The sequence below is a fragment of the Dreissena polymorpha genome, chromosome 10 (genome assembly GCF_020536995.1).
Source record: "Dreissena polymorpha isolate Duluth1 chromosome 10, UMN_Dpol_1.0, whole genome shotgun sequence".
Taxonomy (NCBI): domain Eukaryota; kingdom Metazoa; phylum Mollusca; class Bivalvia; order Myida; family Dreissenidae; genus Dreissena; species Dreissena polymorpha.
The window spans coordinates 12,740,064-12,767,185 of record NC_068364.1 but is presented as its reverse complement, the minus strand read 5'-3'; the positions used below and the strand labels follow the sequence as shown (position 1 = coordinate 12,767,185).

At 34.1% G+C, this 27,122-nt stretch overlaps 1 protein-coding gene across 3 annotated transcripts in view; it reads right to left on the bottom strand.

Annotated features, from left to right (window-relative positions):
* The window catches only part of LOC127847142 (titin homolog), a 142,712-nt gene that overhangs the window by 99,819 nt on the left and 15,771 nt on the right, over window positions 1-27,122 (bottom strand). For all 3 annotated transcript variants that reach the window (XM_052378820.1, XM_052378821.1, XM_052378822.1), the window contains exons 6-10: window positions 26,105-26,316; window positions 24,408-24,494; window positions 6,981-7,110; window positions 5,237-5,446; window positions 614-757 (exon numbers count right to left, since the gene is read on the bottom strand). In XM_052378820.1, coding sequence (XP_052234780.1) covers window positions 614-757; window positions 5,237-5,446; window positions 6,981-7,110; window positions 24,408-24,494; window positions 26,105-26,316 — 783 coding nt within the window. The remainder of the gene's footprint in view (window positions 1-613; window positions 758-5,236; window positions 5,447-6,980; window positions 7,111-24,407; window positions 24,495-26,104; window positions 26,317-27,122) is intronic.

The window sequence follows — 27,122 nt, the reverse complement described above, 5'->3', positions numbered from 1 at the left end:
AAAGACCAACCTCTGCATTTCTCTTAAGAGTTGAACAGTACTTCAACACAATTATTTCACACACAGGTATCAAAAACCCATTAAAATTTATAACAGTGTAAATTGATGGTACTTCAAATATTCAAGAATTCTTTTAAATCATTTAATTATCACTCAAACACTTGAGAATTTAGGAATAATGATATGACACAGTTTATTGCAGTAAGTTTTTCACTTTGATTGTTGTGCCTTAGATGAAGAGTATCTAAAAATCTTATCAGATATTTGTATGAATTTACATCAAATCAGTTATGCCAGTTGTCCTTATGTCCATTTACCTCTGTGACAATGTATAAACGCTGAAAATGTCTTTGGTACAATTTCAAACTATGCTCTTTGTTTTCACTAATTATACCACTTCTTCACACTGTAAATGCCACTTGCTTTAACTAGTTATGCCTTTTGTTTAAATTAATTATACCATCGTTTAATGACAGCATTTTTTTCCTATTTCTTTACAGTACCCGTCAAAGGCACTTTCCCAATCAATGAAAACTTACTAAAGTCCCAATTATTATTGCCATCAGAAAAAATTGCATAAAAAATTGCTGAAAAATATTTAAAACTGTTTTACCTTCCAGATCCACGCTATGGGCTGACACGCGTGCTTTCCGCTTGTCTTGTTCCCGTTTCTTCCTCTCCTCATCCCTGTTTGACCTCTGACCTTCCACCTGCCTCTCAATGACCCTGTGACCTGCCCAGCCTTCCTCTTCCTCCTCTGAAAGGTCAAGGTCAGTTGTTTTAAGACCTGACATGGCTCTTAATTTAAGACACACTATTGAAACATTTCAATACATTTTTTGCGATGCTTTGCTTTTGAAATTCGGTCAATTAAGAACCATCTTTAGATTCTTAAATAGTGTGCAATATATAAAAAATGAGCCTCGCTCTGGAAAAACAGGGCTTAATGCATGTGCATAGCGTCGTCCCTGATTAGATTGTGCAGTCTGCACAGACTAATCAGAGACAAAACTTTTCGCTTCAACTGGATTTCCACTAAGAGACTTCCTTTTAAAAATCACATAAAAGCCGTAAGTGTCATCCCTGATAAGTCTTTTCGGACTGCATAAGATAATCTGAGACAGAACCATACTTACATGCATTAAACCTTGTGTTTCAAAATTGAGGCTCATTTTTTATGAAATAGTCACACATTTTAGGAAATATGATTTATAAAACTTCAATAAAGAACTTTGTAGGTTAAGGTATAACACATGTTGTTAATATTTTATCAAATCTTCAATATCTTTTAGTAGATATATACTAGATTTTTTTATATTATTACATGTATTATCAAGCATACTGTTTAGTATTCTCTAGGACACTTCTGTTTAAAAGTGACTTTTTTCAAAAACAACTATCATAGTATTATCCGAAATTATCATCGTTCTATACCAATTTCATGTACACATAATATTAATAAAGAAAGAAAAGCAGAATTTACTAAAAATGACAAGGTAAGGGATGTTAAGATATCAATATAATCAACATGACTTGAGAACAAAAAGGTGTCCAGACTCAACACTCAAAGATATTTCTACAAACTAAATGAGAAGATTTTAAATAATAGAATAATCTTTTTGGTCCTGTTTTATGATTGATAGACACAATTATTAATCTGACTTTTAAGTTCATAGAAAATAGGAGCAAGAAAAAAGGTTATACTTTATTCGAAATGGAGAAAATGTTAGAAAAACAAACGAAGTGCATGATTGCTTCAACTAGATCTCATAATAATCTCTCCACAATCTGCATAACAACCACACAATATAAGTCTTTCTGCATAACAAGCACACATTTTAAGTCTTTCTGCATAACAAGCACACATTTGAAGTCTTTCTGCATAACAAGCACACATTTGAAGTCTTTCTGCATAACAAGCACACATTTTAAGTCTTTCTGCATAACAAGCACACATTTGAAGTCTTCTGCATAACAAGCACACATTTGAAGTCTTTCTGCATAACAAGCACACATTTGAAGTCTTTCTGCATAACAAGCACACATTTGAAGTCTTTCTGCATAACAAGCACACATTTTAAGTCTTTCTGCATAACAAGCACACATTTTAAGTCTTTCTGCATAACAAGCACACATTTTAAGTCTTTCTGCATAACAAGCACACATTTTAAGTCTTTCTGCATAACAAGCACACATTTTAAGTCTTTCGTATGTATAAGGGCAACATAAACTTGGATTCTCTACCATAAGATGTCTGGAACATTTGAGTCAAAGTATTTTTTTTAAAACTATTTCTAGTAGTAAAATCCAGTCGCGTGATTTCAAACCCACTTCAAATGTGATCATGATTGTCATTGTATGTGGTATGTTCAATGGTATTACTGAAATGTCTAAACAGATAATTTTATTGTTTATTGCCTATGGAAAACGTGTCATCAATTGATATATAAATGTGAACAAGATGTTTCAATGATGAATTACACTATAATTCTTCAGCTACAATACACTCTTTAAAAATACATATTGTCAATATTCAAACTTCTATCAAACCTTATCATTAATGTTATTGCCTGTAGTATGTTTAAAAACTTCTTAACTTGGACAAAGTATTTTCTTAAACTTCTTCTTATAGTAAAAACTATATCACGTGAATTCAAACTCAATTCAAACATGCTTGCGATTGAGATTGTCTGTGAAATGTTAAAAAACTTTTATGGTAAGTATATTGCGCTTGTGAGATGGGCTGAAGCAGTATTGTTATGTCCAAAAGTAGCAACTTCTCAACGGTAATCAAGTGTTCACTGCTTTTCCATCACTAACTAAGGTAAATGTACACTTTCAATTGAAACTGAATTGTGTCTAAACAGCTATTGTTAATTTGCAATGGAAAACTTCTCATCAATTAATACGAGCCACATTATTGAAAAGCAGGGCTTAATGCATGTGCTTAAAGTGTCATACCAGATTAGCCTGCGCATTCTGCACAGAATAATGAGAGGGATGTCACTCTCTTCTTTTATGGTATTTTCATTTAATAGAGAAATTGCAGTGTAGTCAGGAAGTGTTGTCCCGGAATAGCCTGTGTGCATTGCACAGGCTAACATGGAACTACACTTCACACACATGCATAAAGCCAAGTTTTCTCAGAATGAAGCTAATATTATATAATAACAAACATACTTGTAAAATGCAGGAACCGACTTAGCACGGATTGTGACAATGTACAGACTTTATGAAGTGAAATGTACCGACTGTGTGAAGTGAAATGAAATGAACAGACTTTGTGAAGGGCAATTGTGAACGCCTGTTTGAGGCTTATACCTCCACTGTCATCAGACCCAAATATTTCAGTGATCTCCTCAACAGTAGGGACTTGATTAAGGGCCTCATTTGTTCCAACCTGGGTCATATTGGAAGAAGCCTGGGGTGTGCTGGGGATAACGCTAACTTGGGGCACCATGCTGCCATCTGAAGTCCATTGGCATAGCAACACTGCTCAGTTATTCACAAATGTGAAAGTCCAGTTGTCTTGAGATTATGTTACCTAATCCTCTTTTACTTAAGATAACCATGAAAGGCAAAGGCTGATATAAATAAATATATATCCTCAATTCCATGGAAAAACATGTACTTGGGTTAGACCATGAGAATATTTCCTGCCTAGGGATCGAACACAAGTACTATTGGGCAAAAGGTGAACACCATATAAATTTCAATACTCTAACCTAATGAGATTATGTTGCCTTGGGATGTTTTAAATAAACCTAACAAATATTTGGGCCCTGCTCTGTGAAAAGGGGATTAATGGATTTGAGTAAAGTGTCGTCCCAGATAAGCCTGTTTAAAATGGGAAAATAGTACTTAATGCATGTGCAGTCTGGACATGCTGATCAGGAACGACACTCTCCGCCTTAACAAGATTTTTGCTAAGATGAGACTTTCTGCAAATGAAAAATACCATAAAAGCGGAAAGTATCATCCCTAATTAGCTTGTGTGGACTGCACAGGCCAATCTGGGATGACACTTTACGCACATGCTCTAAACCCCCTTTTCGCAGAGCACGGCTCATTTGTACCTTGAAAGCAAAAGCCAGACTTAAATTGTGACTAAGACAAGCCTGTTTCCTGGTTAGTACCAATTGAAAGATACCCAGAGCCTGTATTCATCACAGAACAAATTAATGTTATGGTGGTGTATTTGTAGGAGTAGAAGTACTTTGCGACACATGTGATTAGTTTGTTTCAGTAATCCTTTTTTCAATCTTTAACCCATTTATGCCTAGTGGACTCTCCCATCCTTCTAAATTGGATCAATTTATTTACAAAATTAGGGATGCCTAGTATATTTATTTCTATATCTAAAATATTTCTTACAGAAATTCCTTTAAGCAAACAACGTAGACCCTGATGAGACGCCGCATCAGGCCAAGGCCTTTTTTCTAGACGCTAGGCATAAATGGGTAAACATGCGCTTGATTTAAGTAACATGCTATTTATAAATGTGTATTTGTTGTGAGCTATCAATATGCCATTCCCTACTTAATAAAATGGGGAAATATAAAAAAGTGTCCAGATCCAATCATCAACAAAATAAAAAACCTTGAGCCTTGTTCTGGGAATATGGTGCTTAGTGCATGTGCATAAAGTGTTGTCCAGATTAGTATGTGCAGTCTGCACAGGATTATCAGGGACAACACTTTCAGCACTTATGTTATTTTTTGTTTAAAGAAAGTCATATTTTAGAAAAATGCCAGTTTAGGCAGAAGGTGTCTTCCTTTATTAGCATGTGCAGAAATTTTGTGATGCAAATCTGTTACTACCATTTTCATTTACTCACTCATTTACTCACTTCGAGGATTGCCATATCAAGGAGGACCTTGTCTTGACCATTGTAAGCCATGAAATGGCAATGTTTGACTGATATGGAGGACCATGTCTTGACCATTGTCAGCCATTAAATGGCAATGTTTGACTATCTAAGTAATCAATAGCTATGACATGATATTCTTGTAATAGTGCTTAGACCATGTCCAAATCTGTGAAAATGATGGGCAAGCATGTGGCTTGTCAAGAACATGGTCATTTTCAAGTCAAAGAAAAATAATTTTGCTGTAACCTTGTTTGATCATGTTCATATGATTGAATATCATTGTGACTATTGTCTGGATCATGATCTTGGCAGGTTACCAAAGGGCTTAACTCATTCATATGAATGTGTTTGTTGAAGAATACGTACCTTCCTTGTCCCTCAGATAGGCCTGGGTGTGCTCTCTACTTGCCTCTCCTATGGGCGTTAACTGGGTGTGGGACTTATCCCCATGGCCTTGACCTATGGGGGGAAGAGGGGCGTGGCCTGACAGGGGGGCAGGGCCTGTCAGGGGGGCGGGGCCTCCTGAGCTTGCAGAGGAGGCATCGTCCTTCCAGGTCACACTGTGATCTCCAGCCCCTGTGGGGTCAAATTGGGGTCAGAGGTGAAGGTTACACATCACTAATTCTTACACACGTTCTAAAATGTTACATAATCAAACATGCATAAGGATATAGTGTATACCAGAAGTTAATACAGAGAGATGGCTTGATAATTTTGCAAAGACTGCACATTTTTTAATTAATTCTGATTTTCAATATTTAAATGTTACTGATTTAAGAATCAGAATTATAATAACAATTACAATATAGTTTTTAATAGAAAATTATTAAGCTATTTACTGTTTAATAGACCAGGTTAACTCTGCCATTCATCAAATAAGCCAAAAGCTTCAAGTTAGAAAATCTGGTTATACAAATTTCCATTTGCCGACAACTTTTTCTTCATTTACCAAATAAAAAAGCTAAAATGAGATGAATTTCTTTGCTCCACAGTAAAGTTGGCAGAAGAAAATGTTGAGCCTTGTGCAGCTCTGTAAATTATTCTTAAAGAGCATCACTGTCTGCATTCCCAATTTAGGTACACCGAACATGCATACATCTTGTTTAAAAACAAAGAGCCGTGCTTTGGGAAAGTAGTGCTTAATGCATGTGCAGTCTGCACAGGCTGATCAGGATGGACACTTTCCATCTAAACTGGATTTTTGCTAAGAGGAGACTTCCTTTAAACAAAAATTCAATAAAAGCAGAAAGTGTCATTCCCAAAATAGCCTGTGTGGACTGCACAGGCTAATCTTGAAAAATGCTTTAAACACATGCATTAAGCCCAGTTTTCCCAGAACAAGGCTCATATTCTACGTGGGTGCCTGTACATATTGCACTGACAATACCAACCAACTGCAGACCACTGCAAGACACATTGGGCACTCTCAAAAACTCATGCAAGCCACATCTGTTCACAGGCAAGCCATATGTGTTCACAGGCAAGCCATATGTGTTCACAGGCAAGCCATATGTGTTCAAAGGCAAGCCATATGTGTTCACAGGCAAGCCATATGTGTTCACAGCAAGGCATATGTGTTCACAGTTAACATTATTTGTCAACATCAAAAGCTAGAGTGCCACAACTGGGCCACATTTACATTGACAATAGTAGTATGGCCCTGACCTTGAAATTTAGAGTCTCAAAAACTTTTAGTAATTACAGTTATCTAATCGCTAATATTTTGTTCTAAAACTTCATAGGACAGGATTTTAAAGAAAACATTAAAATTTGGTAAACTTATTTTTAACTTGTATCAAACTAGCATGATTTTGATTCTGAATGGCCACTGATGTCACTATAATTATTTGAAAAAAAGCTTATTCAAATAGATAACAATTAAACTTGCAGAACAAATTTGACAATTAGCAAAACAAAATGTCTAATATGCTGAATTTCTTATAATGAGAAATGTTGTCAATGGCTGTGGGCTACAGGAATCATAGCTAAAATAGGGGGGGGGGGCTTTTAAATAACAAAATATAGCAATATCTTCCTATAGTGTAAATGGGTTTACAAGAACATGCAATAAATGTCCATTTGCAATGCCACAAAGGGACTGAACTCTTACCCCTGCGTGGTGCCCCAAGTTTGCCCCCTTTAAAGGAGCCCGAGTGATGTGATTGGTCATCCCGTTCCGGTAGATTGGCATCAAGGACTTTAGCTGGTATGTTCTTGTGATCATTGGATAACAGCATTGACTGAAACAGAAAAGACAGACCCATCATTAAAGGGACTTTTGGTAAGTTCACAAAATTGTATAAAATTGTTTCCAATGTGCAAATTTTCCTTGTAATTTTGATATTTGCGAGGTAACAGTAATACTGAACATTAACCATTCTCTAAAATAGCCAAACAATATGCAACGTTTTACTATTTAAAAATTATAAAGCGTTAAAAATTCTTGTAGATTTAATAATATGGAGAGTTCTGTTGTTACCATCATATTTGTGACATTACGAGTGTTGCGTATATAAGTATAAAATATACGTTTCAATATATTATCAAAGATGACCGAGTGATTGAGGTGTTAGACTTTTACTCCAAGGGTCAGTGGTTTGAGCCCTGTTGAGGATTGCTTTTTTTTCTATATTTAATTGTATTCTTGTTATGTACTTGAGCTATTTAGTTCCTGAATTGCAAACATTTATAAATTTCAATCATTAAATGAAAAACTTCAATACATGCAAAAAGCTGTTGGAAAGTCCCTTTAAATACTGGGTTAGTGTCTCTGTGTACTCAAATTTATCAATCAAGTTCCATTAAGGTTTCAACAGTGAAGTTTGGTGGTAAAAAGTTGTCTTTCACAGGTATGTACATGATGGGGTCAGAAAAAACTTGAAGGAATTATATTTCATTTTTATTTAATTTTATTCATATAGTGGACGCCGTTGTTTATAAAATTATTTAGTGGAAGAAAATAAACATATTTTGTGAGTGTGGGAAAAAGGACTCGTGTCTAAATATAACTAGCCAATGTCAGCTTTCAACTTTCATCAACAAATAAACGCCAATATTGCAACATTAAAAACAAATACAAATTAAATACAAAATCCTTTAAATATGACCATGTTGTTGTTTTTTTTTTGTTGTTGTTGTTTTCTTGGGGGTGGGATTGGTTAAAACTGAAAAAACACATTGAACATGACCATGTCCAATTACAAATACCCCCCCCCCCTCTGCACTGATAGGTCAAGGGCAAATTACTCGGGAATTTGGGAATCACTGAGAATTGACAGTTAATTGTGATGATATGTTATAAGATTCTTTTGAATTGCTTGAGATATGACTGAAAGAAGTTCCTTCCTTACCGCCCAACAAACATCGAATCCAATATACCCTTTTCCTGCTAGAATATAAAAACTGACCACAAATCATGTAATCAAAACACCTCAAATGAGCTGCACTGTGGGAAAACAGGGTTTAATGCATGTGCATAAAGTATCATCCCAGAGTAGCCTGTGCAGTCCTCACAGGCTTATCAGTGACCACACTTTCCGCCTACACTTGATTTTTGATTATATGAGACTTCCTTAAAACAAAAAAAACTTAACGTCCAAAGTGTGATCCCTGCTGAGCCTGTGCAGACTGCACAGGTTAATCTGGGACAACACTTTATGCACATGCATTTAGCCCAATTTTTCTAGAGAAAGGCTCATATATATCAAACAACAAACAATATTTCACTTACACATATAACAACAGGTCTTTAAAATGAAACACTGATTACCGGCATTCTGGGTAACAGATAGCCCAGTAGCAGACTATCATAGTTACTGGTCTCAAAGAAACCCGAGCCCAGCCGATGGAGCTTTAACTCATCCCGCAGGTTACGAAGTTTGTAGCAGTGAGTGCGTTTTAACCTAATTTTCCGTTTTGAAGGCAGAAAAGGTTTTCCTACAAGGAACTTCCTGGGTATTGGAGGTAATGTTGCCACAGTCATTTTCACGTTCCAATGCCGCGGTATCGGCGGTAATGATGCTACGGTCATTTTCACACTCCAATTAGCACTTGTTATACTCCAATTAGCACATAATTCCCACAATTATGAATCAGCCTATTTTGCTTTCATAAACAAACAAATTTCAAATTGTATCAGAATAAACTTGTATTTAAACCAATCACAACACTCGGTAGGTATCACTTGATTTTGTTAACATAATTAAACTGGTCTCGAAACGTTAAGATTTTAAAATGTTTGCAAGATAACAGAGGTAGGGCGCATCTTTAGGTTGGCACTGATGTAATAATTTTATACAATATGTTTGTCTAATGTAACAATCAGTAAGATTATATTTATCATATTATAGTAAAACATAAAATAACTGTTTGCTGCTTACAATATACCCGTAATATTAATGTGTAGTCAGTTAGTGTTTAAAATATTTAATTTCAACTTGTAACCTTTATATTTCTAATTATGAGTCAAAACAGTTCAAGAGTAACTTAAGATTGTTGTGTAATATATTTTGAAAAAATAAAATAAATATAAAGTATGATAATATATATTCCAAAAAACATTTGACTATCAATAACAAATAATTATTCCCTGTTCAGATAGTATGAAAATCTGAAAAGAATGCATATGAACAAATATTGCCTTCACAATTTATGCCTTATCTTTCTCATCAATTACTGGGCTAATCCTTCACATATGATCAATTGATTTGGTAAGTCACACTGTCAATCTATGAAATCAAACTAATTCCCTCCAAACCTGAGTTCTGCCATTTTCTCAAGAAATAATGACATTGGATTATTGAACCTAAATTCCATTTCTTCAAGGACCGATTTTCACTTTCGTATATCAATTTTATGATTAATACTTTTTGACAAGTTAATCTTACATTTTCAATCTTATATAATCAGTGTACATAATGATTTCAAAAGAAAGCTATTATACTGGCAGGTTAGAAAGTTAACAATTTATGTTTGCCTCTTTAATTCTTATTAAAAATTACAAATATTTTTTCACTCCTGAAATGAAACCTTATTTTAATATGTTTGCAAACTGACACTCATAATTGACCCAAATGACGAGTAAACCCATATATAAGATCGATAATGTACATGAACAAGCGTATAAATTGAGTGAATCTTTTATTGGATTTTCAAGTTGCATTTATATTTTATGTTGTTTTAAATTTTCTTAAGAAATCTTTCCAAACAGAAATTATCAAATAAATACATTGGGGTCATCATGAAAACCATGTCGTACTTTTCTATAACATTTGAAAAGCAGGCTTAATGCATGAGCAAAAATGTCCCAGATTAGCCTGCACAGTCTGCACTGGCTAATCTTGGACAACACTTTCCCCTTTAATTGTATTTTTTGTAGATTAAGTCTTTTCTTAGTAAAAATTCAGTTTGGGCAGACTATTGTCCCTCAGATTAGCCTTTATGCACATGCATTAAACCCTGTTTTCCCAGCGCCAGGTTTATATACCGTAATTCTGCGAATATAATACGCACTTTTTTATCTGCAGAATTTTTTTACAAGTAGGGGGTGAGTATTATATACGAGTTTAGATCAGAACAGAATTGTTCCTGTGAAAATTTTCAATTTAATCGTTGTTATTCGCTGCATGGCAGCCATTTTGAACTGCACCATTACATCAAAAGGGGCAACCGGGATAGCGCTGTTGTTCGTCATTTGAGCCATTTGAGAAAATATTGAGAATTTGGCTCAATCAAAATCTTATTTGCGAAAATCTAGTAAAATTTCCTTGAAAACATCCGCCATTTATATCAAACTGGTTTTCTATATTTGTTTCTTTGTTTCAATGAAAGTGTTCGCAATTCGAACTGTAAACGAAACCCGGTCTGTACCCGATTATGAGACGTCGCTTGACCTTATTGTTATTGAAGTGCACATGGTAGCTGGGAAATTAACACTGAGCTCGCTTACACATGAAATGACGTTGTTGAATGAAACGTGAGAACGGGAAGAGCTATTGGATAATATTGGGTCATTCATGCGCAGACACTGTATACACTGAATACACAGTTAATATTGTCGTCTGCCTACAAAATAGCGATGCTAAGATGTATAAAGAGATTAGCAAATGAAAAAAACAACCTAACAATACCTGTAAATAAATATTTCTAAGCTGACCACTTTTTATCTTTCTACCGAATATTTACCATACATGTATCTGAAGCAAAGAGTGGTAATTAAATAATTAGTTCTTTGACGCTTATATTACACCTTTCTGCCGATTGCGGAATTAAAGTGAAAGGTGATAATTAATTAATTTGATTTTCACTCCCAAACTATCCTTAATGACAGCGGCGTATTTTAATTAAAGGGATATGAGAAAAACACAAGCGAATAATTGTATTCAAAGTTTAATTAAAGTATCGAGTTTGTAACACTTCGGAAGAGTAATTCATCTAGACTACTATAAAAACCAAAGTAACCACTTTGTCTACTTATTATTTTATTATGATTATCATTATAATCGTCCTGAATATTGTTAAATGGAATTAATTTTGTTTTTTAAACAGTGTCTCTGTTTCTTTCTTTTGCAATTATGACTGCTTGACCCGGGTGTCAGCAGGTGGCCCGTGTGTTATCGGTAGCAATCAACGGTAATATAAACAATAGACAGAGATATTTATTATGCAATTGTCATGACAACAGCACGATAACACATCGCAATCAATATACCGGGGTATTACTGTGAAACAGATGCTTGATAACGCCAAATTGATTTGCAACTTTCACAGCCCAAAAATAAATTGACACATTTTTTCGGAAATGGCCGATTTCGGACAGTGATTTTTTTAGTGCGTATTTTACTCAGATTTTCAATTTTTACCGATAAATTTCGACCAAACCATAGCCTTTCATCAATTCACCAATCCATGTTGTTTTTCCATTCGTTAAACTTTGCTTATTACATACAATTCAATCCTTCTTTCATGAAATGAGCCTTGTTATGGAAAAACAAGGCCTTATGTATTGGCATCAAGTGTCGTCGCAGATTAGCCGTCCACACAAACTAATCAGAAACAAAACATTTTGCTTTTATGTATTTTTTCATTCAAATGAAGTCTCTTCTAACCAAGAGTCCAGTTAAGGCAGAAAGCGCAGGCTAATCTGGGATGACACTACTCACATGTATTAAGCCCAGTTTTCCCATAAAGTGGCTCATATAATCCAACAAATGTTTGACATCACCTTACACTTGCAGTACAGACTGGTGGTTCATGTTACCACTTAGAGATCATGTGTGAATAAATAACTTAAACCAATGTCTGACTTTCAATAAATCTCTAATAAAAACATTTTCATTTAAATCCTGATATCTTGAATCACAATTTAAAAATCTGGATGTTAAATCAAACACATTTGAGTTCATGCAAAAATATTGTTTAGATGCATTAGCCTAAGTAAACAAACTGAGGTCCCTTGATTTGACCAGACATTATAAGGAAAATCAGAAGGCTTTGACATTTGAAATCAATCAATTATTGAACCTAAGGATAAAAGAAACCTATAATGAAATTTCTGCCAAATCAAGCGTGCCTAATCTATTGCTCAGGTTAATTAACACTTTCTAGTTTATAATCAATGAACGGCTATTGCTGGCAACTAGATGAACATCAACAGTGGAATATAATTATAAACATCAATAGGATAAAGAACAAAAAACCTTTTTTTTTAAATCCCTATATAAGATTTTGTACAGTAAAGACACACATTAATAAAGGTTATTAAACCAACAACTATATTTTTTGAATATATAAGGTAACATTTAAGAATAAACAAACATTTGTATTCCAGTTCAAAGCATTTTATCTAATTAAATCCAACCATTTCACATCTGAGGCAAGCTATTTTAATAGTTTAATTAACTCATCAAGCCATTAATACACTGATACTATTGTCATCGGCATTTTAAATGCTACTATTTAGGCCTAATAAACAAATTCATAGTTTATTATAATTTTGTGTGTGAGATGTTTTAAGATGCATATTGATGGTTTGTTCCAAAAATTTATGGACACATATTTGAACCACATAAATTATTTAAGTTTGTATTGTCATGTATACACACATGTTTTTTGTAGGATAAACAACATAGTGAGTATTGTTAAGAAAAACAATGTCACCAAAATGATTTAATTCACTGGTACTGTGCTCCTATAATCACCCCTAAAACATTGTGCTTTTTTATGAAAGTCATTCAGCTACTGGAGGTAACATTTTACCCAAAAGGTTAGGTTGCAAGCAAACACCATTGATAGTGATTTAAGATAAGTACCATATACACAACTGAATTATTGTTAGGACTGACAAATTGACAGAGGAAAATCATAAGAGATAAGTCATGTTTAGCCCCTTGATCCCTTGACTGCTCCAATACGTATTTTGACCCATTTGTAGTCCCTCAGAAAAGTCATATAGAATTAAAGACCTTTCGTACATTATACTTAGATTCGAATTGTAAAGGCTTTATTTCCAACCCTAGGCTACTGATGAGAATCAAAAAGCATAAAACCTGATCAGCCTGCGAGTTACTTGCAGGCTTTTCTTGTTGTATGCTCCTTGCATTATATTATAGCCAGTGCCACTTTGCGTCTTAGCAGGGAAGGGTTATGGGCTGAACTGGAATTCATGACACCCTTATTGTTTAGCCTAGCCTTCAAATATAGCAATTAAATGGAATGTGTAGACAATGAGGGGGTAGTTTAACAGTGTATCAATCACACGCATTGTTGATCGCCATGTAATCCACAGACCGATTTGACTCCTTCATCAGACAAGTAAACAATTATCTATTTGAAATTATAATACGATTATCTATACACCTCAGATATTCCCACAATAAAAGTCTGCACAAAGTGTTTAAGACCATATAAAATAACCTAAACAACCATTTTGTGTGCACAGTCCTGCAATCATTTATAAACTGATTGTTTTTTTGTGTAACAGATTGTACCTTATTTAAAACAAGAGCACCGCATAATGGGTGCCACGCTCGGCTGGGCAAGCTTGTCAGAATGATTATTTTATTTTTTTAGAGGTCACAGTGACCTTGATCTTTGACCTAGTGACCCAAAAATGGGCGTGGCGTGTAAACGTGTGTTTGATTTTTTTAACTTTGGGCCAATGTTTAAGAACTGGATAGCGCTTTTTTTTAATAATATGGAAAATGCAGTCCAGTTGAATGGGTTTTTGTCAGACTTCTTTATAATAGGACGAGGTTGTCGTCAGGGAGACCCTATTTCAGCATATATATTTATCCTTTGTGCAGAAATACTAGCTATTAAAATAAGAAAATGTAAGCAAATGAAGGGAATAACAATTGACAACGAAGAATATAAGATATCACAATTTGCTGATGATACCTATTTATTAATGGACGGGTCAGAAGAAACCTTGAATATTGCATTACAATTGTTGCACTCCTTCTCACAATATTCAGGCCTGAATGTAAATTTTGAAAAAACTCATGTTGTCTGGATAGGAGCCTTAAAATACAGCACACGATCCATAAAAACAAGATGGAAACTAGTGTGGGGATGTACCCAATTTAAATTATTAGGTTTAACTTTCGATGTTGATCTACCTAAAATGATTGAGCTAAATTATAATGACAAATAAGTTAAATTAGAAAATATCATTGCACACTGGAACAGAAGAGAGCTAACTCCCTTAGGTAGGATAACTGTTGTTAAGACCTTGATACTTCCAATGTTTATTCACCTGTTTGTCTCTTTGCCACAACCCGGAGAAGCTATTTGTAAAGTTTTAAATGATAAAGTTCTCAAATTTGTGTGGCAAGGGCCTTCAAAAATCAAAGCAAAAGTCATAACAAAAGATTTTGATGAAGGGGGGCTCAAAATGGTGGACATAAATGCATTTATGAAAAGTTTAAAATTATCATGGATAAGAAAAGTTATTCAAGGCCAGAACAAATTTACATCCTTGGCTAGAAAGTTAATAGATTTTCATAAACTACATGTATGTAATACAGGCAGTTTATACGCAATTTCAGCTGTTAAAAATATAACCAACGCTTTTTAGATAGATGTTTTAACAATATATTCTGACTTTGTTAAGAGTATTAATATTGACTCTGTTGATAAACTTGTAGATATGCCTTTGTTTTTTAATAACTGTTTATTAATCAACAATAAATACATTTTTTGGAAATATTGGTATGATGATGGCATTCGGTTTATTAAAGATATTATTAAAGACAGTGGGCAGATTTTGTCACTGCAAGAGCTACAAGCCAAAATGAATAAACCGGTAAACTTTTTACATTATGAAGGTATAAAAAAGGTTCTTTCCACATTAATTGTCTCGGTGCAAAATGTATAATTAAAAGATTATAAAGTACGTTCATATCCCATTTTGTCGACCTATATAAAACCTATCATTCTGAATTCTTGTAATAAGTTACTATACAATATGTTAAAAGAGAACTCTGAAATCCCAGAGGCGTATCCAGAAAATTTTCAGAGGGGGGGCTCAACAGGGGAGGGTGCGGGAGGGGTGTCCCCTTCCGTCGTCGATTTTTTTTTAAATGGCACCTTGAAATGATGCGATTTCCTGCTATCTAATCAGCATTTTGCATGATAAAAGTGCATGTGAAACAAAAAAAAACTTGAGTTCACACATCAAGTGTGACAGACACACGGACAGACAGACACACAGGGGTAAACCAAATGTCTCAAACCACTAAAGTGGTGGGAGACATTATCTTTATCCATAACTTTTTTAACGGAGTTAGATGGGTGGACCTCCTATTTAACCTTGTTGGATATCCTACTGGGTCGACTTAAGTACAACATTAAAATGTTTATGTCCATGTCCCTATGAATGGAAAGCAGGCACACAGCGGACAACCTGTCCTGACCCATTGATGATCTTAGTTTTGTCTTAACAAGTCCTTGGGCACTGATACTCCTTTCACACTCGCATGATGTGACAGGGAACACACATGATATGGACAAAACAGTGTAAATGGTGGGGTACAGCTGGGAATCACAATGTGCAACAGAGCCCTGAAGGGAAGAAGGTGGGTTGGGTACACCTTTCCACCTAGCCTGCCATATAAAGTGCAACTCGGCAGGGAGGGACTGAGGGGAAGGGAGATATAGCACTGACAGGAGAGGAGCACATTTGTTCAGGTATAAACTTCAATCCCATGGCTGCCTTAGTCTGCAAATCACTGAATTGGGTGTCCATTTCGTTCACAAAAGTGTCAACAAAGGGAGTCGTTAGGTTTCTTGTGTAGTTTAATTCGGGTGTTGCTGCCTCGATGTTGTCACGCTTTAAGAAAATGATTCAGTTTCATATAGCAAAGTAATTCTTCATTTTTGAGTCTTTTAATTTTAAAAACTATGGATGAACATCAAAGAAGTTAGCCCGATTTGTAAAAAAAAAACAAATAACAAAATAATTGCCATTCATTAAGTGTGCAGTTGAATTTCACTGGCAATAACTTGTTACTCAAAAGGATTATCACTCTAAAGAGCTAATACCAATTAAATTCATCAAAGAAATTACAGAGAAAATAATAATGATTGTCCATTGCGTTCGTCTAAACTCTTTAATTGCTACAAATTGAAAGATTGTTTTTCACAAGTTTCATGCGGCAGCCATTTGTAAACATTTATCTATAGGTTACAATATACTAAAATATTTTGGAGTGCAATGCTATACTCTCTAAAAACATGAACATCATTTATAAGAAGACACAATTCTCTGTAGGGGCACTTGCCATGGCTTTATTTTAGAATGTTTCTTTGTGCATGTGGTAGGGAAAACATTGATGTTTAACAGAAATGCACTCTTTTGCTTGAAGGTTGGAGACTACATGAGACTTTGACAGATGGCGGGAAACCCTTCTCAACTGGTACGAAGCCGGATAATAGATGGCCATAAAACAGTGACCGCTGATTCGCGTCGAATTCTTTCTTGCATAACGTATGACCCCCCATTTTTATTGTTTAAATCATTGCGGCTTGGAATGCTCTTTAAGAAAAGGTATGGTTATGGGGATGTCTATGCGCAAAAGTTTGACTTTATTTTTTGTTAAAGTTATTGCTTTCACATTGAATTTGTGTAGGAAATCTTTTAGTATATTGTGACCTAGATTGTTTTTCACAAGTTTCATGCGGCAGCCATTTGTAAACATTTATCTATAGCTAAATGTATGGATGAATTTCATTAGTTGAATGTATCTTCTTCAGCCAATCAAATAGCGCAGTTTATTACTTACAGTCAATGAAGCGTGCACTTTAGCTGACAAAGGCTAGATCGTCTGTACACATGCATGGGGGCTAATCACACAAATGGACAGCTGTTTATGGATTAATTAGGGACAAATGACAGGAAATACACAAGTGGATTGAAACTGTAAGGGGCTCATTTTTATTAAAAATCGTGTCTAGCAAGCCAGCTGGGGGGGCTTTAGCCCCCTAGCCCCCCACCTAAATACGCCTCTGAATCCCCACATGCCAAACAAAATGGAATGAATACTTTGCAGATGATTCCATACAATGGAAAAATGTCCATGGACAAGTGTTTAAAAAAACGAATAATACATATATTCAATGGTTACAAACTAGAATTATCCACAGAATATTGGGAACGAACTCACTCCTTTTTAAAATGGGCTTGTCCGATAGTAAAACATGCACATTTTGCAAAATGTCAGAAGAAACAATTACCCATTTATTCTGGGATTGTAACACAGTAAAAATACTTATTAAAGATATCTCGGATAGCTTAAAAAACGCAAATATACAAATAGTAATAAACAGCAAAATGTTCCTTCTTGGTGATACAAACGTTAATGACAACTGCTTTATTCTTTTCATGGAAGTTAAAAAGTACATTTTTGAATGCAAAAGGAAAGAAGTAATTCCAAATTTTCAGGGACTTAAGGCTAGCCTAAAATTATCTTTAAATACGCTGCGGTGTAGCTTTTCTGTGAAGGCATTTTGAAAATGATGATATTGTCCCGCAAGTTTGAACTTTTATAGGGTTGCCCTTGTTTGTCAGTTTACTAATTGGCACCCGAAATCATTTAGGATTAACATGTTTAATGTGACATTCTTCGTGTCAAACTGATAACGCGGCCCGTATCAGCGTTGATTGCGCAATGCAATATACACACTCCAAGAAAGGCCCCGAACTGTTGTTTGTCAATGGGGTGTCAATTAACGACTTAAATTGACTGGCCAATAATAAGTTTCTGTGATCACATTATGAACAGCCATTAAAATGTGTGAATTGCTCAAATTGCGCAATGCAATATACACACTCTAAAATGGGCCCGAACTGTTGTTTGTCAATTAGGTGCCAATTTAGGGCTTCAATTAACTGGCGAATAATAATTTAGTTTTTGTGATCACAGTTTGAACAGACATTAAACTGTGTGAATTACTCATAATACTAAGACTTAATAAATAAGCAATATTTTATTGTAAAAATGAATAAGATTCATCAAACCAAACAATTTGATATTGGTTAGCCTGTTACACCACACGTCTGCACAAGATTATCACGATACAAATATTTAGCCCTTCTCATAACAGACCTCATTTTAAAGCAAGATTATACGATTTTGTCAAATATTTATTAATTTATATAAAATGTGTAAAAAAACTTATTAAACATATATTGCAATTTAAATTAAAATAAAAGTTAAGAAGAACATGTGAATCTAAATTTAGTTTAACGGATCATTTTACTTTTCTTTGTTCTGTTAGAAAAGCGCGCGAAAGTTAGCGTGGGTCTATACACTGTTGAAGAAACAGCAGTGTAGCAAAGAGAATGCTGTATCTTTGATGTTACGCTCATTTAGGTAGTTTATTATTGAAACAGGTAATGTTCTGTGTACTGATTTACAGGAAAATCTGGTCAAGACTGGATTTAATTTTGGCTATTGTGAAATATGATCAGCAGTGTTTAGACTGCGATAAATGGCAAAACAGTTACAAAATGTGCGAATGCAACGGCTTGCGGATATGGTCAATTATTACCGGTAATACATTGTTTTGAATGACGTTTTTGTTTAAACTAATGCTTTCAAATAAATTTAACGGAGAAAATATATAAAGACAATGAACATGTGAGAGGACAAATGAAAGCATCGTTTTAAGATGAATCTTCGAACTGAAATAAAACACGAAAGAGGATTAAACATTTAATGGATTAACATGAATGAATGCATATTTGGGAATATTTCATGATGATTTATGTGCGTCGTGTACGCCGGAGTGTCTTATGTATGGAAAAAAATAAAAAATGTTAAAAAATAGGGGGTGCGTCTTACATTCCGGTGCGACATATACCCCGAAAAATACGGTATATAGGCAAACACAACAAATGAATCAAATAAAGGAATTTTTTGGATAGTTATAAGATTAATATGTAATTCATAAATGCATGAATAACAAAAATAACTGTTATTAACTCGCAATATATATGAAACTTGCAAAATGTGTTTTCTTAATCAAGTGACACTATGTTGTTTGCATATTGATCATTAAGTTTATATTGATTGTGTTGTAAACTGCACTCTAAGTGTAAAATCAAACTTTGTTAAAAAGATCCATTTTTAATGACACTAGCAAATGTACTAGGTTTTATCTTTTTGAACATTGTAACCATAGTTGTTGTAAATCTGACTCTTTTCTTGTGTTACTATGTTGTTTACATATTGTTTATATTATTATTATTAAGTTTATATCCATTGTGTTGTAAAATGCACTATAAGTGTAAAATCAAACTTTGTTCAAAAGGTCCATTTTTAATGACAATAGCAAATGTACTAGGTTTTATCTCTTTGAACACTGTAGCCATAGTTGTTGTAAATCTGATCCTTTTCTTGTTTAAGAATTTACACATAATATTATTGTGTTATACATAAATAATTATTTAAGTTAAGTAAAAAAGGTAAAAAGGTTGAAGGAAGTATGATCCTAAATCAGCTTGAGTAATGATTGTATTAAAATAGCGAAAACAAATTACATATGGTAATTTATGTATATGAACAAACATGCCTTTGCAAGTTGTGTGTATATGTATATATAATGAATGAATAAAAGCATTTAAACAGGAAAAAAAAAAAAAAAAAAAAGTTTCGAAGTTGTAAGTGGAAGCACTTTGATTTTAGAGCCTATGTTAAAGTTTTATATTAGAGGTCACAGTGACCTTGACCTTTGATCTAGTGACCCAAAAATGGGTTTGGCGTGTAGAACTCATCAAGGTGCATCTACATATGAAGTTTCAAAGTTGTGGAAGCACTTTGATTTTAGAGCCAATGTTGAGGTTTTAGCACGACGGCGGACGGCAGATGGCGGACGCCGAGCTGGCTATGACAATACCTCGTGTTTTCTCCGAAAACAGCCGAGCTCATAATAACTGTTTAAACCATGGGTCTTCAGTGCCCACAGTTTTAACAGGAAGGCCATCACCAGGGCCCTAATCCGCACACCCAAAGGACTAGACTATTATGAAAGAAAGTAAAGTTTACAATAATAAAATTACTTAATGAAAAATAAAAATTATATTTTTATACACATTTGAATTTTAAACAAATGTTTTGACAAAGTTTCAGGAATATTCAACAAAAAATAAAACTTCTAGAGTGTTAACAACCTTTTTTTAACTAGACCTTATGACCATGTTTTTGACCTCTAGTTACTCATTTTTATACTCAGCCATGATTTCATTTGATCAAATCCTCTTATCAAGTATTATGAAGATTGCATGTAACAAATGTGGCCAATAGAGCAATAACAAGGATTCACTAAATACAAATAAAACTGCCCCGGCCTCCTGGCAGCCTTTTTTCAGCAAACCATTTTCATACACGTTTTACATTTTAATATCATTACAACAAAATTAATGTTCTGACCAAGTTTTATGAAGATTGGACAACAAATAAGACATCTTAGAGTGTTAACAATGATTCACAATAGCCATATTAGGAAAAACTTTCCTAGCAGCCATGTTTTGCGATGGAGCACAACCATTTTCAAACTTTGCCAAGCTTTCATAAAAAAGAATTTCTGACTAATTTTCATGAAGATTGGACTAAAAATTCACCTTGATACCCCATAGTATATGCCCTGCAAAAAAAAGTAGCATGAAAATTCAAAAGGGCAATTACTGTGAAACTTTTAAAGCAGGAGTTATGGCTCTTGTGGACTGCACTTCCAGTGAATAACAGTTGACACTCTTTCAAAAGGTCTAGTAAGTATTGATTGTTTCTAAATATGTATGTTTTGTGCAAAAAAAATGGGGGTTTAACTATTAATGTTCTTATAGCAATTACAACATTATTATTAGCTATTATAGTGTAAATTGATAGATCACAATGTCAATTATTTTGCATTTATGTTATTTGATAATGATATTAAATTATTTGGACATCACATAAGAAGACAATCATAATTATAGTCATGCTATTTTTATACAAGATTTATGCAAAAATATTACTATATATAATTTATGTTGTGAAAGTACTTATAAATCTTACATAGTATGTTAGGTTACAATAGAAGGTAAGGAAAAAAAACTTTTTGGTGATGAAAAGTGAATTTTTTTAACACTAGTCTGACTGAACAAATGAATTTAAAAGTAAATGTTGTGCTTTGAATTACCATTGAATGTGTTTATAACTCATATAGTTTAAAAAAAATATGCCCATTCAAATTTTAAATGTAAAAAATTAACAAAGGGCAATGACTCTACAAATATGGAAGCAAGAGTGATGCACTGCATATCGCATCAATGAGATCTACCTACCAAAAATGGATATCTCTTATAAGATATTCTCCATTCAAACTAAAACACGAAACTAAACCATGGTTAATTACTCTGAAAATATAGACACAAGAGTTATAGTTCTTGTTCACTGAACATCCCCATAATGACATCTAGCTACCTATTTAGTTTACAGTTGATACCTCTTTTAGTGTTCATGGTATTGAGCAGACAAAATTTAAGCAAAACAACAAATTGCAATAACTCTAAAAATATGCAAGCAAGAATTAATTTCTCAAGCATTGCATTCCCCCTAACATAGATGAACCTACCATGTAAGTTTCAAGTTAATAACTCTTTTAGCTTTTAGATTTGCTCCAACAAAATTTAAGTACAGAGCTGTCATGCCTAAAAAACAGGCATGCAGCTTTGGCAGAGGGAACAGATCAGTTCAGTTTTAAGAACTGGTTTTCCAACAATGCCATCATTCCATCGTGCCTATGAAGTTTTGCCTCGATACCTCTTATTATAATGCCATCATTCCATCGTGCCTATGAAGTTTTGCCTCGATACCTCTTATTATAATGCCATCATTCCATCGTGCCTATGAAGTTTTGCCTCGATACCTCTTATTATAATGCCATCATTCCATCGTGCCTATGAAGTTTTGCCTCGATACCTCTTATTATAATGCCATCACTCCATCGTGCCTATGAAGTTTTGCCCCGATACCTCTTATTATAATGCCATCATTCCATCGTGCCTATGAAGTTTTGCCTCGATACCTCTTATTATAATGCCATCATTCCATCGTGCCTATGAAGTTTTGCCTCGATACCTCTTATTATAATGCCATCATTCCATCGTGCCTATGAAGTTTTGCCTCGATACCTCTTATTATAATGCCATCATTCCATCGTGCCTATGAAGTTTTGCCTCGATACCTCTTATTATAATGCCATCATTCCATCGTGCCTATGAAGTTTTGCCTCGATACCTCTTATTATAATCCGGATATTCCTTGGACAAAACATTTCAGCACAAACATTCACATGGGCAATTACTGAGAAAATAGGAATGCAGGAGTTAATGCTACAATGGCATAGAGGTGACATTCACACATTCACATGGGCAATTACTGAGAAAATAGGAATGCAGGAGTTAATGCTACAATGGCATAGAGGTGACATTCACTCCTCTTTTTTTAATTGCACTCCTCTTCTTTCTATCTCGTTCCCACGACATACTAACTAGATGGAAAAACTTACTAACTCATGGGAACGAGTTATCTATGTCGTTGGAACGACTAATTATGTTTAGGGTTTAGGGAACAAGGTAGAAACAAGACTATTGCCTAACAATATAAATCCCCTACCGACGAAACTCCACCAATTTCAGCAATATTTCTAGTCTATTTGTTGCCATAGAAACCAGAATCTTGATGTAGGAAAAAAATGAAATGACAGGCATAATCTCCATTACTTTTAAAGTTATTGCAGGATCCAGAAAAGTGTGACCGACTGACAGACAGAGCGCAAACCATAAGTCCCCTCCTGTTTAACCGGTATGGCACAAAAAGAGGAGTGCAAAACTAAATAAAAGAGGAGTGAGATGAAATGAGTGGTGCAGTAAATAAAGGAGGGGTTACTCTTTTGGAGTAAGTATGTTGTGGGAATGAGATAGAAAAAAAGGAATGCATTTTAAAAACCAGGAGTGTATGTCACCTCTATGCCACCATAAAATGCTCTTGTAAACTTCACTTCCAATCATTGAGACCTAACTACCTATGTAATGTCATGTTGATACCTTGTATACTTTGAAAGATATGTCCCATTCAAATTTTAAGCGTGATGAATTGACAAAGGGCAATAACTCATAAAGTATGAAATGAGAGTGATTTTTCTTGTGCGCTGAAAATTCTAGTAATGAGATCAACCTATGTACTTTAAACTTCGAGATGATACCTCTTATAGTTTTCAAGATATGTTGCGACAAAACAAGAGATGTGTTTGTCAGAAACACAATTCCCCCTTATGCACCGCTTTTTTTTACCTTTGACCTTGAAGCATGACCTTGACATTGACCTTACACCACTAAAAATGTGCAGCTCCATATGATACACATGCATGCCAAATATCAAGTTGCTATGTTCAATATTTCAAAAGTTATTGCATAACTTTACTATATTAAATTTTTTAATTTTCGACCTTTGACCTTGAAGGATGACCTTGACCTTTCACCACTCAAAATGTGCAGCTCCACGAGATACACATGCATGCCAAATATCAAGTTGCTATGTTCAATATTTCAAAAGTTATTGCAAAACTTTACTGAAACCTTAAAGTTTTGGGACAGAATGACAGAATGACAGACAGACAGGCCAAAAACAATATACCCCCAATCTATCGATCCGGGGGCATAAAAAAATATTTATCAATAAATTAAGGGCAATAGTTCTTAAAATATGGATCAAGAATCATAGTTGTTGTGTATTGCATCTCCCCATAATGGAATCCAGCTTCCTGTTAAGTTTTGAGTTTAAACCTCTTTTAGATTTGGAGATTATGCAAGAGACAAATTAATTACAAAGGGCAAAAATTCTTAAAACAGGTTCAAGAAGACCTGACAACAACTACAAAAACCAGGTTGCCTGATGGACAGCCTTTGACTTGTTCAATCTTCTTACATTTTTATTGTGAATGGAGGCACTTGAACTTGTTTAAAAATGATTTGTGTGAAATCACAGCAAAGTCTCACCTCAACGGCCTGTCTCATGTCGAAAGTTGGCAGTTTTTGGATTTCAGATCCATCTTCAGAGAGCTCAATTATCTTACTGACATATTCCTGCAGAAAAATACAAAACATGGTAAGAACACAGCATTATGTGAAGTTGGAATAAGACATCAATTTGGGAATAAATTGTGTTTTTTTCAAAAGTGCATAATATGCAGTTTTACATGTTGCATTTATTTAAGTTGATTATATTATATATTATAATTAAAATAGATACTTGCCTATAAAATAGCAGCATTTATATTGATTTTACTACAAAACTGGATTTTTTTTAAATTTTTAAATCCTCATAAAATAAAACTGTGTCCATGTGGCACATGAACACAGTTTAAAAATACAGTAAAAAGGATAAAACTACAATCACTGTTAATGAAAAAGTCATGGAAAATTGCTTATTAAGCTTGAAGTATAGATAAAATATTACAAAAATAAATTCAGATCATGAAATGAATAGTTTTGTTTGAGAAAATCACCAAAATGATGTTCATTCTCAGTTTGATGTCTTCCAAATTCACATAATACAGTGTGGTAAGCAAATTAATCTTGATAAAATATTTTTTTCTGTAAAAGCTGTTATCCTTTGATGATGTCAAAAAAGTATCTTAATCAAAATTTAAACAATAGAGAAACATATGAGTATTTGTCATAAACATGTGGATATAGAAGCTGCTGCTCACTATTAAGTTTGTAACTTCAAAATTGAGTTAAAATCAAGGGAGGTCAAAAGGTGAACTATTGTTTCTTGGGGGGCGTATTGTGTAACAAAATACCAAAAGTTAACATTGATCATTAAAATAAACTGTAGATTTCAATAAAAGAGAAATATAATCCCATCTACTATTGATGTAGAGCTTTGACATCAAATACGACCATGACCTATAAGGTCTGACCACAAGTAGGACAATAACCTTTAAGTTAGCTATCTGGTTCTTTAATGTGAAACACTGTTTCATGTATATTGACATGTTTCAATATATTTTCGAATCATTGATCGAATGGCAATATACACCTTGGACAAGCATTCTGAGATAACAACCACAAAGTATGACCTTGACCTTAAATGTAACAAGCTGGTTCTAGTGCAAGACACATTGTCTAAAATATGTTTACACTTATTCTGTTGTCCAAGCAGGTTTATGAAAGGACTCTCAGACAGACAGAAAAGGCTAACAAACAAAGTTTTTCCAATAATGTAGGCCGGCCTCTTCTTACTGGCAGTGGGGTATAAACCTATTAAAAATATGGGATTTTATTAATTTTTGTTAACTTGAAATTGCATATTGGTTGAGTCTTAAATCTATGGATTTTTTCTCTATGATAAACAAGTATGTTCTGAGTTTAATTTCGTTGAACATTTGATTTTATGGTTGAGTAGACCCAAGAAAATCCATGGAAATATTGTAAAATGAATAATATTTGTTTCACTGATATTGATAACAATTAATTAGACCTTTTTAAACAACTTCCTTGACTAATTAAGCAAATTTCATTGGTTCAACTTTCAACAAAATCACTAGGGAGCTGAAGTTGCTTCACATAACAAAATAAATAATCACCTAAATACAAAATAAAATTTTCCCTTACAAGTTACAGAACTACCATTTCGTTCATTCATTGTTTCGAAGTCAGAACAAGAACAGAAGGGAGATCACTCTCTTTACCTGCTGTTTTTCCAGAGCATAGTGCACTGCCCCTTTAACCAGCAGGTCAGTCAGAACCTCAGCCTGGGCTTTCTTGTCCAATTGTCCATATATGGTTTCCTTGAGGTGACCATCTGCGGTCAGGCTGGCAACCTTGACCGACCCGGCAGCTGCCCTTGACCTGCTAACACGACCTTCTTCATCCAGGTCATCATCAGGAATATCGAAATAATCTGAAAAAAGTAATTAAGATTGAATTTTTAAATGTATTGTAATTAACAAGTTTTGGAGCTATAATGTATTAACACTTTATTAATTGAATTTGCAATAAGACATACAACTTTTACCAGACATCATTATAGTGCTTTTATCAAATACAACTGTTCATTTTATGTTCTGGATGTATTTTTATAATATTCCGTCTATAGTATCATAGGCACTTTTCTGTGACTTAGATGACCACTGATGGTATTTTTATCATTTTGACAGTATTTTTATACTGTGTTCACCCAAGAAAGGACATTACAATTTAAAAATCCAGTTTTAAAATAAATTAATTTATATGATGGAAAATGTATGAAAGTGACTATTTTACTTATAACTTGTGCAAATAAATAAAAACGTTGTTAAAAGCACACATTATTCCAACTTAATATACAGTGAACCCACGTTTATCCAGAAACGTCCATTACGGCAGAAATTTCCAGATAAACGAATCTTCCGGATTATCAAACCAGTGCCGTTTTGACAAGAATTTAATACTTACCTTATGACATACACCTTACATTTATGTACGTTTACATACTTATTTTGCATCAAGAATGATATTTTCTTGTTACGCAGATATTTATTTAGTTTATTTAGTTAAAACAATTAAATGTTATTAAACATATAAATACAAAAATGCGTATCCGAACTGTAGTGCATGTACACACCATAAGTACTTCGTGTATCTCGTGTGATACTGACGCAGTGAAAAGACATTGCCCTGGGTGGCACGCGAGCTGTAAGCCGGAAAAGTCACAGAGTTACAAATCAA